At 36.6% G+C, this 15,104-nt stretch overlaps 1 protein-coding gene across 6 annotated transcripts in view; it reads left to right on the top strand.

Annotated features, from left to right (window-relative positions):
* Window positions 1-15,104, top strand: part of RGS22 (regulator of G protein signaling 22) — a 71,158-nt gene that overhangs the window by 21,617 nt on the left and 34,437 nt on the right. For all 6 annotated transcript variants that reach the window (XR_010079304.1, XM_063390237.1, XM_063390228.1 and 3 more), the window contains 5 exons: window positions 534-607; window positions 1,119-1,221; window positions 3,087-3,212; window positions 4,796-4,897; window positions 10,568-10,762. Coding sequence is in view for 5 of the 6 variants with exons in the window: in XM_063390237.1 (XP_063246307.1) it covers window positions 534-607; window positions 1,119-1,221; window positions 3,087-3,212; window positions 4,796-4,897; window positions 10,568-10,762 (600 nt within the window). In the remaining variant the exon portion in view is untranslated. The remainder of the gene's footprint in view (window positions 1-533; window positions 608-1,118; window positions 1,222-3,086; window positions 3,213-4,795; window positions 4,898-10,567; window positions 10,763-15,104) is intronic.

Raw genomic sequence — 15,104 nt, forward strand, 5'->3', positions numbered from 1 at the left:
AGCTCTGGGTGAATTTCTGAGGGCACTCTGAATGCAATTGGCATCTCCAAAAAGTCAGAGTGTGATTTTGTTCAAAATAATAAGTGATGGTGTGGCAGAAAGACCCCTTTCTCTCCCAGTCTCTGTGATTGTATCTCTTACAGTGAGCTGATTAAAGATAATCTTCCTGAAGTTTCACAAAGTATGCTCTTTACCTGACATCCTGTGTAGTTCTGTACAATGTGCTTGTAGCATTTTTCCACCTGTTAAAAATGCATTTTCAAAGCTGTAGTAGTTATTAAAGTATGCTAAAAAATCTTCAAAAATATTCAGAAATTTTTGCAACTTGCCACTTTACATATTGTGATTGACAAGGAAGAATACTCCTGAAAACCCTTGACTGTTTTTGACCAGTTAATGAGAACATTTTAAGAAAACATAAAGGTGGAAAAATAATCAGAATTGCCTTATTTTTCTGTAATGTCTTTTACAAAAGTAGAACAAAGTCACTAACAACTTTATTAAAACTAGCTAAATCAAATTTCTCTTTGAAGAGATCAGCAGGATTACTACCTACTCTCACAGGAAGTCAGATTCTCCAAAGGGATATTTCCAGCAGTAGACTGTGGTAAGTACCAAAGTCCTTGTGTATCTTTCTGCACAGCAATATACCTCAAATATTATCAATTATTTTGATTGTACTGTTTTCATTAATACTTTTCTTTAGTACAATTATCTGCTTAGTGAAGCACAGTTATGGTACAGATTGTTTGCATGGAGAATTCCTCCCTGGCTGATAAGTTTCTTGCTTGTTTATGCCACAATACAAAAGGGTTTATTTCCCCAAATACAAGTGTTTCCCTTATATAATAGTTGATATTCTCTACATTCATATTCTTTTAACTTGTCTCAAATGCTAACCCTCAGAGTCATGCTATGCCAAAGATTTCCACAGCACAATATGAAAAATGCATCCTTCTTAGTTTTTTTTCATTATAAATTTGAACTCCATGTACTTTTTCCTCTACTATTCACTAAGTCATTACACCGCTTTTCTGCTCCTTCTTATTTATTTATTCTGTAAGCAGCCCTAGATTTTTCTTAAATATGTATTGAAATTTTTTTTGTTTGTGATCCAGGCCAGTGTCAGTGAGCACAGATGTGATTCATAGCTTAGTTCTGGATGGGACCAAAGAAAAATACCAGGGTCATAGAAAGTACACCTATGCTGAGCTGCTCCATGTAAGTACATCTTGAAAATATTAGGTGTCTTGAATCACGGGTTAAAACACTTTATTCTGAATTAGTATTCTCCCCAACAATGAGGAGAAACTGGTTTAATTTTATCAGTGTCAATGCTTTATGCAGGGTTATCATTAGAATGTCAGCATTTTCTCTGTTGTATCTGTCACCTATTTTATAGGAAATCATGGCACACACAGAGGTTTATTTTCACTAGAAAGTGTTGATCTTCTCCATAGTGACCATGTGTTCAGTAGGCTGTTATGGAAAACTATCTGGATAAATGCTTCAGTGGAATCATTACCTAGGAAAATATATCAGACTTACAGTGAAAACCAAATCTGCCTTAGAAAGTCATTCAAATTATAACATTCATAAGAGGAAAATGGTTCACTTGTACAATCCCTCTTTATTGCTTGTGTACTTCATTCTTTTCTCTGTTCAATTATTGCCTGCTAAGCAGGTCTTCAGTCAAGCAAACCTCAGGAGAGACACACTGCACAGATGAGCCTTTTCTCAATAACTGGTAAAATGCTGACAAATTAAACACATGGGATGTCAACATCTGGCAATCTTAAATATTTCCAAAACCTTTCTTGTTTGTGGAATGGTCTCAAACAGCCTGGTCATTCATGGAGGTATTGATACCCACAGCCTTACAACTGAAAAAAAAGTTATAAAATCTGGGCCCACTCACATGTGCATGGAGTTTGCTGAGCACTTGAGCACATGCTTGTTTGTTTTGCACTTCAAAATCACACTTTATTACTTCACTGCAATCATTTTACTTTGTTGTTTTTGACAGGAAAAGAGTTAGTCTTTGCAATTAAAGGACACTTGTAGTTAGGAATGTATATTCAGCAAAAGTTCACACCATGAACTATTAGTTTTTATACATCATATGCAGTTTTCCTCTTCCTGACAGAAAAAAATATCATACATTTACACTGGTTAGACTGGAACCTACAGTCAAGACCTCACAATTTGTCATCACAAATATGATGCAAAAGGGAATGCAGGAATTCATAGTTTAACTTCATACTGGGGAGGGAGCTCTTCCTACTCTGCTTCAAAAGTCTGGTTTTCTCCTGCCCTTCTCCATCCTTGTTACTATTGGAAAGAAGCTGATTGCCAGCCACCACACTCATCTGCTTCCAGTTCTGCTATCAGAGACAGCAAATCAGCCATAATTTCTCTCTTGTGATTATCAGAAGCTAATTTACTTACAGAAGCCTCTTCTGGCTTCTGTGTGAGCATTGACAAAATGGATATATTCTTCCTCAAACGCACTACGAGCTAGCCATGGTAATAAGCATGGGTTTCTGGCTCCCTAAATTGCTCCTGAGTTTGTTGCTCACGTCAGTGGTGTAACCCCATGTCGTATCCCAGAAGATGTATCTTTTGTTCCATGACAGTTAAATGTTTTGAATCATGACCAAATCCACCAAACCACCTCTTAACTTCTCTTAATTCAAAACACAGCAGCCTGAGCTGAGACAACCCTTGACAGCTAACTGATGTCGTTGAGCATCACTGGAATTCCCCAGAGCTAAAGTAATGACAGAATTAAGGCCAGGTTTGTTTTTCTGTTTTAAGTATTGAGGAACCACCTAAGGGATGCTATGATCACTTAGCTACTCTGCATGTCTTCAGTCATTAGATTTATTCCACAGGATGTGAATATTTAGTGGGAAAACGGTGTGGAGGGCAATGATCAATATATGTAGAAGAAAATGGAGTCTACTTCCTTGGAATGAACATACTAATTGAACACACTTCATGGCCCTCCATTTCAAATATAGAGACATTTGAAAATAATGAAAGCCTGTTATTCCTTGCTGTATAACTATGTTTTATTTGTCCAGGGGAAAAGTGCTGCTGGCAGTGTTGTCCTCAGGGGATCAGGAATTGAAAGCATGTTGCAGTCTCTTTATTTGGAGAACAGAGCAGGCTACTACTTCACACAATTCTGTGAGAAGTCAGGGAATAAGGTATGAATATTTTCTTACTCTGTGATAATTTAGTCCACTTGACTGAATGCCAAGTTATAGAGGGCAGCCAGACTGAAAAAATAAGAAATGGAGAAAGAAAGATTGATGACTGGATGAATTATTACTTTTGAGACTTCAATCCCTCAACAACAATAAACTGTTCATGTATATATGCAAACTAATGACAGGTCTTAACCAAGCTGTCAGATTCTTACTGTCTCAAACCTATTGGAATTCTTATTGTACCATCAGGGATAAAAAAAAAAGACTAATAATTTTTTTAAATTAGCCTTTAACTTGGCAGAAAAAAATGAGGTCTTAAGCCACAAAACCCATTCTTTTTAAAAAGATGGGAAATCTGCTGTGCTATTACTCACAATAATCTGATTTCTTCTTCCTTTTTGGGTTAGCAATGTCCAATATCTCAAATATTTTTAAAATGTTCTTATGCTTCCATGAATCTCCTTGGATTTCTGAGATATGTAACACTATTTGTTCTATGTAGTCAGCAGATCTATCATTCATTGCTGGGTGTAAATTGAGGATTGAATTGGAACAAGTTACAAATATTGAGTTAGTGTTTAGTGGCTTTGCAGAAAAATTGAGTCTTTAGGGGAGGTTTGAATGCAATCAAGATGGACATCTGTTTCACCACTAGCACAACCCAGAATCCAGCAGCAGTAGCTAGAAATGCCTCTGGCTTTTAGAAGGCAAGATCCAATGTTTCCAAAGCTGAATACCTTCAGCTAAAAATATTAAATGTGTATCAATAGAAATCTAAATAAAAGAAACTTATTTTTTCATTGGAGATAAGCAACCACCCACGTGGCTCTAGCCTTTCCAGTTGCCAGACTCCTTTCAATATTATTTGCCTAAAGTTTTCCCCTCAGCTGTGAAGCCTATTTCACTCATGTTCCAGGTCTGGAAGGCTACAGTTTGTGGAACAAAGTTCCCTACCCCTACCTTTTTGGAACACATTGTTTATTGGTTAGTGATAGAAGTTTCAGGGTATTTTTAAGGTCTAAACCCCATAAACACATGATTAAAACAGAGGACTTGGGGAAAGATCTAGACTTCTTCTGAAATATCTTTTGCTATTTGTTTGAATTTATGAAATGAGGCCAAGACTCTGGGTCTCAGAAATGCATGTAATAAACATGTAATGATAATCCCATATGTCTATATGTACTATATGTCAAGTACACAGTATTTAATTGTTTTGGTTATTGCTGCAAAACACTCTTTTACCATGGCACAAACTCTGCATATCCATTATCCACATCTCTTCTTTAACACTGGCTTTATGCCACTGAAATGGGGTTACTCTTCAAATGTTGACTGCAATGTTAATGATTTTAATGGCCAATTATGCATAAAGGATACAGTAAAAGAGTATCACTGTGACAATGCTATTAAATATGTTGTCCTTATGCCAGTATGCAACAGAAGATTAAATCCATCTTAAATTGAGCTTGATTTACGATGACCCCAAGGAACTAAATAATTACTTGCATTGGAAAGTCAAATTTTTATAAAATTGTGATATTTGGGTAGCAATAACTTACAATACTTTTCATCTCTAGTTGTGGAAGAACTGCGTGTACTTTTGGTTTGACCTACAGGCTTATCATGAGCTTTTTTACCGAGAAACCCTTCAACATTTTCAACTATGCAATCAAGCTCAAGTAAGTTGTAAATAATGTGCTTTTCTTTCAAAAATACATTTATTCATTCCCTTCACAAATGCATTTGTTCAGTGTAAAGCCTGAAAAGAAGATATAAAATAGAAAAGTTTCCAAATCTTGACAACACACACCAAACTAAATCTGTGTTGTGGACAATAAAAGAAGGTCTTTGGATTGTTTCCATGGAATTTCTAGATTCAAATGTTAAACATGCATAGTTTGATTCCCAGGCTCTGCAGCCTGTTCCCAGTTTTATCTATTATACTCAGCTTACCTAAACTCCCCTTTGCTATACTGCGTCATGTTTGGAAACTGTCTGCTTAGTGTTAACATCAGAGATAGTGTTTTTTCTAAACCATCTAATTGTGCTGTACCTTTCCTTCCATCTCCTGTGTGGGTTAGAATTGCAGATCTTATAGTACAGACTTCAGATAATGACCTCAATAATGAAAATTGATCTTTGTCAGCCCTGTGTAATTGTTATGATTGTCAGGGCATTATTATTATCATTACCATGGTTGTCATCCCCTAAATAGATCTTTAGACCCTCATTTAATGTGAAGTGGAACTGATATTGCCTATAAAAGAGTATTTTAATTGAGCATGCACTTAGCCCAAAGTGGTGCTGAAGGCAGAGTAGATTGATTCCATCAGGGAAAGAAACTGCCACAGTGTGATATCATTAGATGAACTACAAGGAACTTTTGCAAACACTATGTGAAACTCTAGTCTGATTTTCCTCTATAAACCTTTTGTAGAAGTATATCCTATCCACATATTTCAGTTTGTACTCTAATAGAGCAAAGTTACTTCACATATCATTGGAACAAATATCTGTAGAGAGAAGTGAGAGTAATTTCTTTATATGACATATTCCTGAGCATCTGGACAGCCTTGAATTTTTCTTCTTTTCCTTCTTGGAGGTTTTACTGGGAAAATGACAGAACTTTGCATATTTGTCCAGAATTCTCATTTGAATCAGTGTTATTTGTACAGAAATTCCAAGCAGAGGCCAAGGCATGGATTCCTCCCTCTCGTGTCTCTGAGCTGCTGCCCTATTTAGCTCTTTTCCCCTCCAGCCTAAGGCTGTGGGCCCTGAATGTCCCCTGAAGTCTGACTGTCTGCTGTGTCTGTCCAGGCCCGTGTGTGGCTGGGGACCTTCCCACAGCAGATACGCAAGTTGACCTTATCTACTCTGCATCACCATTTTCCTATGGGTTTTACTGCAGGCCAGAGCTTACCTTATGGTCCCTGACGGTTTTCATTTTGGTTCATTTCACACCAGTTTACATTCTTTTTGCAGTGGTTGCATGGCTGGAAATTTAAGGCACAGGTCTTTTTTACTGATCTTGTTTCCAGTGCTGGCCTGGTGGTGACAGCAGAACATCGTACAATCAGCGTTACTAGGCAATTGCAGACAGTACATACACACAGCCACGAAAGTAAATACATCAAAACTAAATATGTGAAACTGTTCCATTAGCATAACTAACAGCTGAAATGTAACATAACAAATCAACACATGTGCTGCAACATTTGGTATCATTCTCAAGCTTGCCTTTTAAGGCTGTAGAAAAATTATACTTGTTTTCGTTGGAACACCATAAAGAGTCAAGCTGCAACCAATCTACAGAGTCTGATTACGGAAGGGATGCCTTCCCAAATTCTGCACTCACCTTTGGCACAAGAAGACAGTCACTCCAAATACTCCTAAGAGAATTTGAATCAGATTCCCATGACACATTATCATATATATTTTACAATTTATTACAGAAAGAAACATGCAGAGACAAACAGTGTTCTACATGTGTGCTGCCTGCTGCCCGTTAGAAATGAGAACAAACCTAGATTGCTGTGTATCTCCTACTCGTTGTTTCATTTGTTAGGCATTGCTATCTCAGCCTTATCGAGCAATAAAATGCTTTCCAAAGTATATATGCATTCACCTGGGGAAAGAAACTACAGTGAGAATGAAATCTGATGGATAAGAATAATGACAAGTACTGGTAACCACCCAGGAGCACACCTGGTTATTCACTGTGAACATATGCATAGAAGTGTAAAAAAATTTGAAAATAAAACCAATAGAGAAACATATAATGTTGGGGTTTAATTTTAGAAAAAGTTATTTAGAATTAGAAAATTATTACAGATGCAGAAAATACAATATTTTAACATTAGAATCAGTTTAGATAAAGGGAGTCCTCATTACTGTGGACTTCTAGGGTCAGATACAAGATTTATGTTAGTGGGAAGTGATGATGGAGGTTAAGGCAGTTTAGCCTATCTGTTTAACACCAGCCAGTGCATTGCATTCTTCCATCATATGATTCTTCCAAGCAACTGCACAAGCCCCTCATTCAGATCAGAGCAATATCCATTCCTTTGGGCAGCAGTACAAAGCGCTTGGACGTAAATCTTTCTCACATTTCTTGCTTCACTCCAGTTATTCTGAAATTGCTTATCAAAGCCTTCTCATCTGGGGATGAATTCACACCAGAACCCACGGCCTGTACAATCCATGATTTGGAAAGTCATAAATTAGGCCAAAGTCTTAATCTGAATTTTGTAAGCATTTTGTATAATCAGGTTTGTGCAATTTTAAGTAATTCCAATATGCAAACTGACCAAATTTCCAGATAAGATTTTGGGTTCAATCCATCGTATATTTACATTTAGGGGAGAATTTATAGCTGGCAGGTAGAAAAATTCTTGTGTTTTTCAATAGGAACAGAACAATGAATCAACAAAGTTTGATATGCACTTGATGCCATATGCTTCAGACCTTTATATGAATTTGTTAACCTCTAAGTTCATTTAATGTATTTTTCCTGTTGATCCCTTAGGAGATTGACCAATATAACAGTTTCACTATTCCACTGAGAATGAGGAAACCTCAGGAATTCCATGACATAGGAATAAAAAGAGGCTATAATTATTACTTTTTATAAAATATGTCTTGCAAACTGCATTGCCCAGTGTTGAAGGCACTGTGACCAGACACTTTCCCTCTTTTTGGACATGTCTAGAACTTTTCTCAGTTGTTTTTCCTGCAGTCCTTGCAATTGAATCTGTGCATATCTATAGATGCACCTCAACTCTGTTCAAAGGACACAGGCATGAAAGCTACTTCTCATTTCTCTTCTATCTGCAAGTGCATATATTCACTTACTTGCTCAAATCCCATTGCAATGGATTCTTATGAGAATTCAAGTAAAAAGATGCCAAATCCTCTGACACTGTAAATGTGCATCCTTCAAATGAAGAGGCCATAATGAATACATCACTGAGGGTCTGGTTCTTGGAGTTTGGATAAATGCATTCTTCTAGCTAGCTTAACCACCTCTAAATTTTTGCTTCATGTGTTTTGCCAGCCCTAAGTATTGGTTCTAAAGAAAAATATCTGTCTTTACTATGTTCTGGTTTTGCATGTGAAATTATAAAGAACTGGGGCAGCTCTGCAGGTAGAGCAGCCTACAAAGGCAATCTCTAATGTGGCAATATATTACAACAGTGTTCATGTGAGCAAATTGTCAATAGCTTTTGGTCAACATTTCTTAGTCTGGGCATTTTCTGACTTGGTAGGCTGATATTTTTGGCAGCTCTAAAGAAGAGTAGCAAATATACTCAAGTTAACCCATTTCATACAAAATCATGGGGGAACAGAATTTCAGCCAAGAAACTAGTGGTATGGTTATTTTTATTTTATTCTTAAAACTATGCTCAAATGATCACTCATTTAAGGAACCAGGTTAATTTGTGCTGAAATATTGAGGACCTCTTTTTGAAGCTTTTTGTTAATTTACAGATCCCTTGTGTGGTAAGTCATAACAGGTGAAGCAACATAGTCTTAATGACAACTGAAATGGTTAACCCCTCTTTAAAAAGGCTTTTTTTAAAGATACCACATCTTGATATCATTGGACTTGTTCCTTCTAATTTGGCTAATTTTATACATTAAATGTTTTGGATCAGACTTAACATGATTTAACTGAAACTTTCCTAGTGCTAGGGCTCTTCAAAGTAACTTGCAGCTTTCGAAATCACTGTGAATCTAATTAAAGCTGCTAAATTCAAATGTACTTAGGGACAAGTAAGGTAAGACTCTCCCTATGGATGTTCTATTTCTCTTACACCTTGCACCTGTGTATTGTTATTGCACTGATAACAATAGGCACAGTAGGCACAAACCATCTTTGTTTGCAGTGAAAATGTAGAAATGTGGAAAGAGTGTAGAATCCTGCATGCACAATAAATACAGCAATGATAACAAGAGCTAACTAGGGGATGGATGTCAGCCATCATAGCCCTATATCCCGCAGTGACCTAATACCAGGAGAATCCAAAGGGTTTGTTTTCAAGTTGTAAAGGTCCAAAGTAATGGGGATATACTCTATTACTGTTGCTGTTTGAAAGAGAGAGTCTAGTAAATCAGCATTTAATTTAAAACAAATAGAAATGTAGTTATTTAATGTACTCAAACATTCTCCCCTTGTGCTTGAAGTCTAAGCACACCAGTGCTTTATTACTCCTTGAACACAGAGTAAACATATTATTTTCTTTTCTTCTGTTGCTTTGTACATCTGCTAGTTACAGCTGTATTTTAGCAACATAGGGAAAATGAGAATTATCAGAATCCTGAATTCTTCATTGTCAAACCTGTGTGATAATAAATACTGAAAATCAACTTTTTAATACTATCCTAGAGAGAAATTCTGATTTGTGCTACTAATCTGGTTCCTGACTGTATGTTTGAAATATAGTTAGACCTTCACAATATGAAGAAGAGAAAATATTTAAAAGGATATGAAATATATTTTGGCAGCATCTTTTTTTTACTTGAGTTCCTAGCTGAAGTCAGAATAATGAAATTTTTCATTATTTTATAAAGAAAGCTATTCTGGAATATCCTCTTTCAAGACACTCCTGGAAAAAAAGGTGTTTTACTCTGAGTTTTCACTGTTCATTTTCATAGCATAATTTACAAAACATTTAGAAAACAAGAGATTTACATAGGGGACTGTATGGAAAAAAAAAAGAAATTAATAATATTACCCTGTGCTTCAAGGATGAGCTGTTAGGGAGAAGGAAATATCCTCCAGGTTCATTGCTTGTACATGTTGAAAGCAAACTCTGTGCTTCAGATAAGAAGCATGTTGTGGTTCTTGTTTTTGTAAGGGCTTAGACTTCAGCTGTGCATTGGTATCTCCTGCAAAGATCCTGTTCTCTAAGTCTCACCATTTTCAAAAGACTATATAAGAGAACCTCCACACAGAACGAAATCGTATAATTTTTCATTAATTTTAACCTCAAATTTACAAATGACATCTCTTAGAAGAAATAAGATGCCTTCATTAATTTGCCCAGCACATATTCTTCAAAACAACAATGTGACTTCATGAAGAGTGCAGCTGCTTTAATAATTATGGTTATCTGAATCTAAGTATCAGCCAAATATATCCAAGTGAAAATTGAATTAACTATTTTAACAAGTAGGAGTAAAAATGGTAGGGGGATCCATTATGTCAGTAACTGAATTTTGGACTAATACTAGTTCTGAACACACAGTAGGGTAGGGGGCACAAACATGCATTAATTCTCTCCTTCAAGGGTCTGTAACCATTAAAATGGATGATGGGTAAGATACAGTTTTCTTCTGTTTTATTGCAGTTCCTTTATGCAACTTACATTGCTCCATCTGCCAATATGGACATTGGACTTCATCAGAATAAGAAAAATATGATTTATCACAAAATTTACCCAGCTTTTGAGGACCTTTTTGACCCAGCAGAAGAACATATCCTCACTATTCTGCTGGAACCATGGATGAAGATGGTAGAAGCAGATAAATACACTTACAGAAAGGTAGTACCTGGATGATGCCATGAAAAATTCTTGTTTCAGGGAAAAAAATATCACAAGAACATTCATATGCAACTCTGTTGTATTTATTCTCAGGAAGGGAGAAGTATTACAAAATGTTTTACTTACTCCTTTCCATCCTGAAATGTGGAAATAGGCTGAGTTTCTTGTGCAGAGCAGACTTCTCTTCTGAAAGAAAGGTATGGGCTTCATAAACTCCTTGCCCTGTGAATTGGGGCAAACACATCTTGCTATGGTAAAACTTCTCTTTGCACTCAGGAAGTTTCATGTTTCTGCAAGCATACCATTGATCAGAAGTAATTTTTTTATGATGGATTGCCCACAAGCCCTCTATATTTTCAATGATAAGCCCATAGTAAGGTGGCTTTTTAGAGTGTCAGTGCAGTGACAATAGGTATTTCTGGTATTTAGAATTTAAGTGCAGCTACTGCTTAGCATAGAGGAAATACAATATGGTGATTCAGCTGTATTTGCCCCAAATGCTTTTTAGATTGCTGCTCTAAAAAAGTGGCTCAGAGATGTACTCAGTTCTAATCCCCAAATGTTCTGAAACCTTGAATGGAACATGGTCATGGAGGTCAGAGGGGGTGGCTGCAATCCTGACTGCCTTTGACAGATAACAACAAGAAATAGCGATGACAGTGGTGGATGCTGGGGCTCTCTGTTCTCAACTTGTTAGCTGTAGATCAAACTCCTTCCGGGTGCCACAATACAAGAAAGATATAAAGCTATTGGAAAGTGTCCAGAGAACGGCTATGAAGATGGTGAAGGGCCTTGAGAGGAAGCCTACAAGGCCTGGGGTCACTTGTTTTGCCTGGAGAGGAAGAGACTGAGGTGGTCTACAGGCACCAATCTCTTCTCTGTGGTGCCCAGTGACAGGACCCAAGAGAAAGGCCTGAAGCTGTGTCAGGGGAGGTTTAGGTTGGATATTAGGAAAAGTGCCTTCACCCAGAGGGTGGCTGAGCACTGGAACAGGCTCCCCAGGCCAAGCACCAAGCCTGACAGAGTCCAAGAAGTGCTTGGACAATGCTCTCAGGCACATGGTGTGACTTGGGGATGGTGCTGTGCAGGATCAGGAGTTGGACTCAATGATCCTTGTAGGACCCTTCTAATTCTGGACACTCTATGATTCTATGGTTCTAATTTCAGTCTTTAGCATCTGTCTCTTGGATATGGAAGGAGAAACTTACAGAGGGGAATCAGGAGTTAGAGGGCAGGAAGTTAGTTCTTTTTCCTGTTTTTCTTCACTATGACCTTAGATGAAGCATGTCCAATTTATAGGAAATATCATCACTTACTGCTGATATTTCTGTCAGCTTGTAATAACATGGCCACATTGAGCCCTGCAAGATATTTTGAAATCCTTTTGCAGAAGTTTTGTAGTACAGTATATTTTTGATTCTATGTCATGCTTGCATGTGAGAACAACTAGATGAATAGATACCCAAAACCAAAGTTGAGAATGGCCTTCTAAGCCTGTTAGGTGGTAGCCAGTATTAAACATTTAAAATGGAGTATAAGGATGGAAAAGAAACATACAACCATATTCAGTACTTTGCAACCTAAGAAGTTCAGAGATGTTATCCACATTTTTGATTTTAATAGTCTTTGATAAGGTTTTTTTTTCTCCCATGGGTTTCTGTAAAGTGTATCTTGAGTGATTTATCTTCAGCCTCACTGTAGAAGTGGGTTTCATGGTTTAGTCAAGCAATAGGAGAAGGAAATGCGTTATCTTGATTTGTTTGCAAACTCCTCCCTTGTAATTTCACCTGGTGTCCTAGTTCTGTATGTCATAAGGAACAAGTGAACAATTGTTATCTTGTCCTATTCTCAATGTTGTTATGCTTTTACAAGTTTCTGTTATATCCCACTTCAATTAGATCTCCTTGAAACGCAAGAATCCTAGACACTTTGACCTCTCCTCCTACAGAAGGTGTTCCATACTTTTGCTGTACTTATTGCCTCATTCATATGTGTTATTTTATATTATTTTGATGAGATGCAAGCAATACTCAAGGTATATGCACTAAGGATGATCCAGTGGCAGAACCATGTTTTCTGTTGTGCTCTTTGTCCATTCCTAATTGTTCCTATCATTCTAATTTCCTTTTGACTCCTGGTGAACTTTGAGTGGATGTGCAAAATGTGAGCTAATAGCCATCTGCAATGATTCCAAGATTTCCTTCCCAAGTAATAACTACTAATGGAAAGCCCTAATTTGGAGCTCACTGGAATGACTTAATGTTTATTATCGTTGAATTCAGCTGGCCTTTTATCACGCAGATGCTAAAGTGTCCCACTATCCTGCAGCTTTTCACAGTCAATTTAATTTTTTGCTCTGTGGAATAATTTTGCAAACTCTGTTGTCTCCTCACTCACCTCCTTTTCCAGATAGTTTCTGAATGTTTAAAAACAACCTCAGTGCAGGTCCCTGTGAGACTCCAATAGGAACCCCACCCCGTAATGAAAGTTATTTATTTCTTTGGTTTTGATTTTCTACCTTGCAATTAATTCACAAGGGGATTTTCCCTCTCATCCTGTGATAACATAATACCCTTTAGAAACTTTGATACTTTGAGAAACTTAGTGAAATGAAATATAGTAATCCAAACACATCTGTAAAATATTTTCTTTGCTTTTCAACGTCTTTTCTAACCTTTCAAATAATTTTTTTTAAACTATTTCAGCTATAATTCTTTATAACCTGCAGTGTACCTGGGAATTGATTGATACTTTTCATGAATCTGAAATTTTATGTACTTTCTATCAGACTAGTTTTAGTCCTTTGCAGCTGTGTATTTTCTGTGTGTACTATCTATAAGAGTTGTGTATCGTCTATTGCCGGTCCTCACGGAGTCAAGTCATCGGCACAGCCGAGGGTTCTTGTACGTCGTTTTTGCATAAAAAGGAGTCTGCTTTTGAGCTCTCTGTTTCCACTGCTTCTAGTGAAAAGTAAGAATTGAATAGAAACTTTTCCTTTCAGTTAATATGTCTGTCAGTTTATATCACCTTGAGTTAACCACAGGATAATCTATTGTCCTTTCAGTTTGGAGGATGTGTTACTTTGCAAGTGAAGTTACGTGCAGACTTCTCAGTGCTCTAATAACACAAAGATCTTAATCTGAGCATGAAAAAACAACCAAATCCTTTTGACTGCACAATACAAGTGTTTGTGAAGAGTTATAATACACAGACATAAAACGACCTGTTCTAGGAGGCACTAGAGTCTCTTTGTACTAGGTGCAGGCTGATAGGCACACTCCTTCCCGAGCACAAAGACAACGTCTGCTTTGTATTTTGTTCAGTCCCTGGCTCTACTCTTCCCCTTTGTTCTACTCTATAGCAGGACATATTTGGCCCATAATGAAATGAGATATTTTATCAAGAATTAGGTGAGTCCAAAATTGTTTATTTGGGACATGTTATATATATATATATATGTGTGTGTGTTTTTTCTTTAAATGAAACATGAATTCAGGAGAGTTTCTTTTTACTGTTGACTCTCATTCTGCATCTATCTGCTTTCTCTTAAACTTCATGAAAAATGTTCTGAATTATTTTACTATTTCATTTTAAATTATATTTTCTTTTCAGGGAAAGAATAGGCCAAAGCACTTTATAACAACAGAATAAAGTTACATTGAGTTGAAGACATTCAGATAACAGAGTGATTGGTGTGGTATTCACATTTAGATGAAAGTATCATGAATATTAATCTAAACATTCTTTTCTCTCTCTGGCACATAAACACTTGTTAAGATAATCACAGCTTTCTAATCTTTGCAATGGGCATGCAGATCAGTGTAAGGCATTGGCTTGATTTTGCTAAATATCCTAAAATCTGCATTAAAATGGTTTAGTCAGCCAGAGGATCACCAAATATCTCTTTCACAATTACTGATTGATTGTACATAATATGAAGAACTGCTCTAGTTACATGCAGCTTCTAATTAAATTAAAAAATGCCAACTTCATGAATTCAAATCACACACAGTTAATAATTTAAGAAAGGGGACAAGACTGAAAGTCAGAAAGCTTTAATCTTTATTGTTTAGATATTTTAACATCTTTCTCTTCGTAAATTTCTGTTTCTTCAAATCTGCAGCCCTCTGTCTTTTTGGCATTTCCCATTGAGAGTCCTAGTTTTAAGAACTGTTTTTCTGCTTCTCAGTGGCAGTTTGACATAACAATTTGCTGGTACAGGCAATCAGGTACATCTGACCCAATATGCACAATATAATATATGCACAATGCACACAATCTATTATTGAGCATTTTTTTGAATCAAAATTATTTGCTTAAAGTTTTACTATTAGTATTCTGT

Source organism: Prinia subflava, chromosome 1 (genome assembly GCF_021018805.1).
Source record: "Prinia subflava isolate CZ2003 ecotype Zambia chromosome 1, Cam_Psub_1.2, whole genome shotgun sequence".
Classification (NCBI taxonomy): domain Eukaryota; kingdom Metazoa; phylum Chordata; class Aves; order Passeriformes; family Cisticolidae; genus Prinia; species Prinia subflava.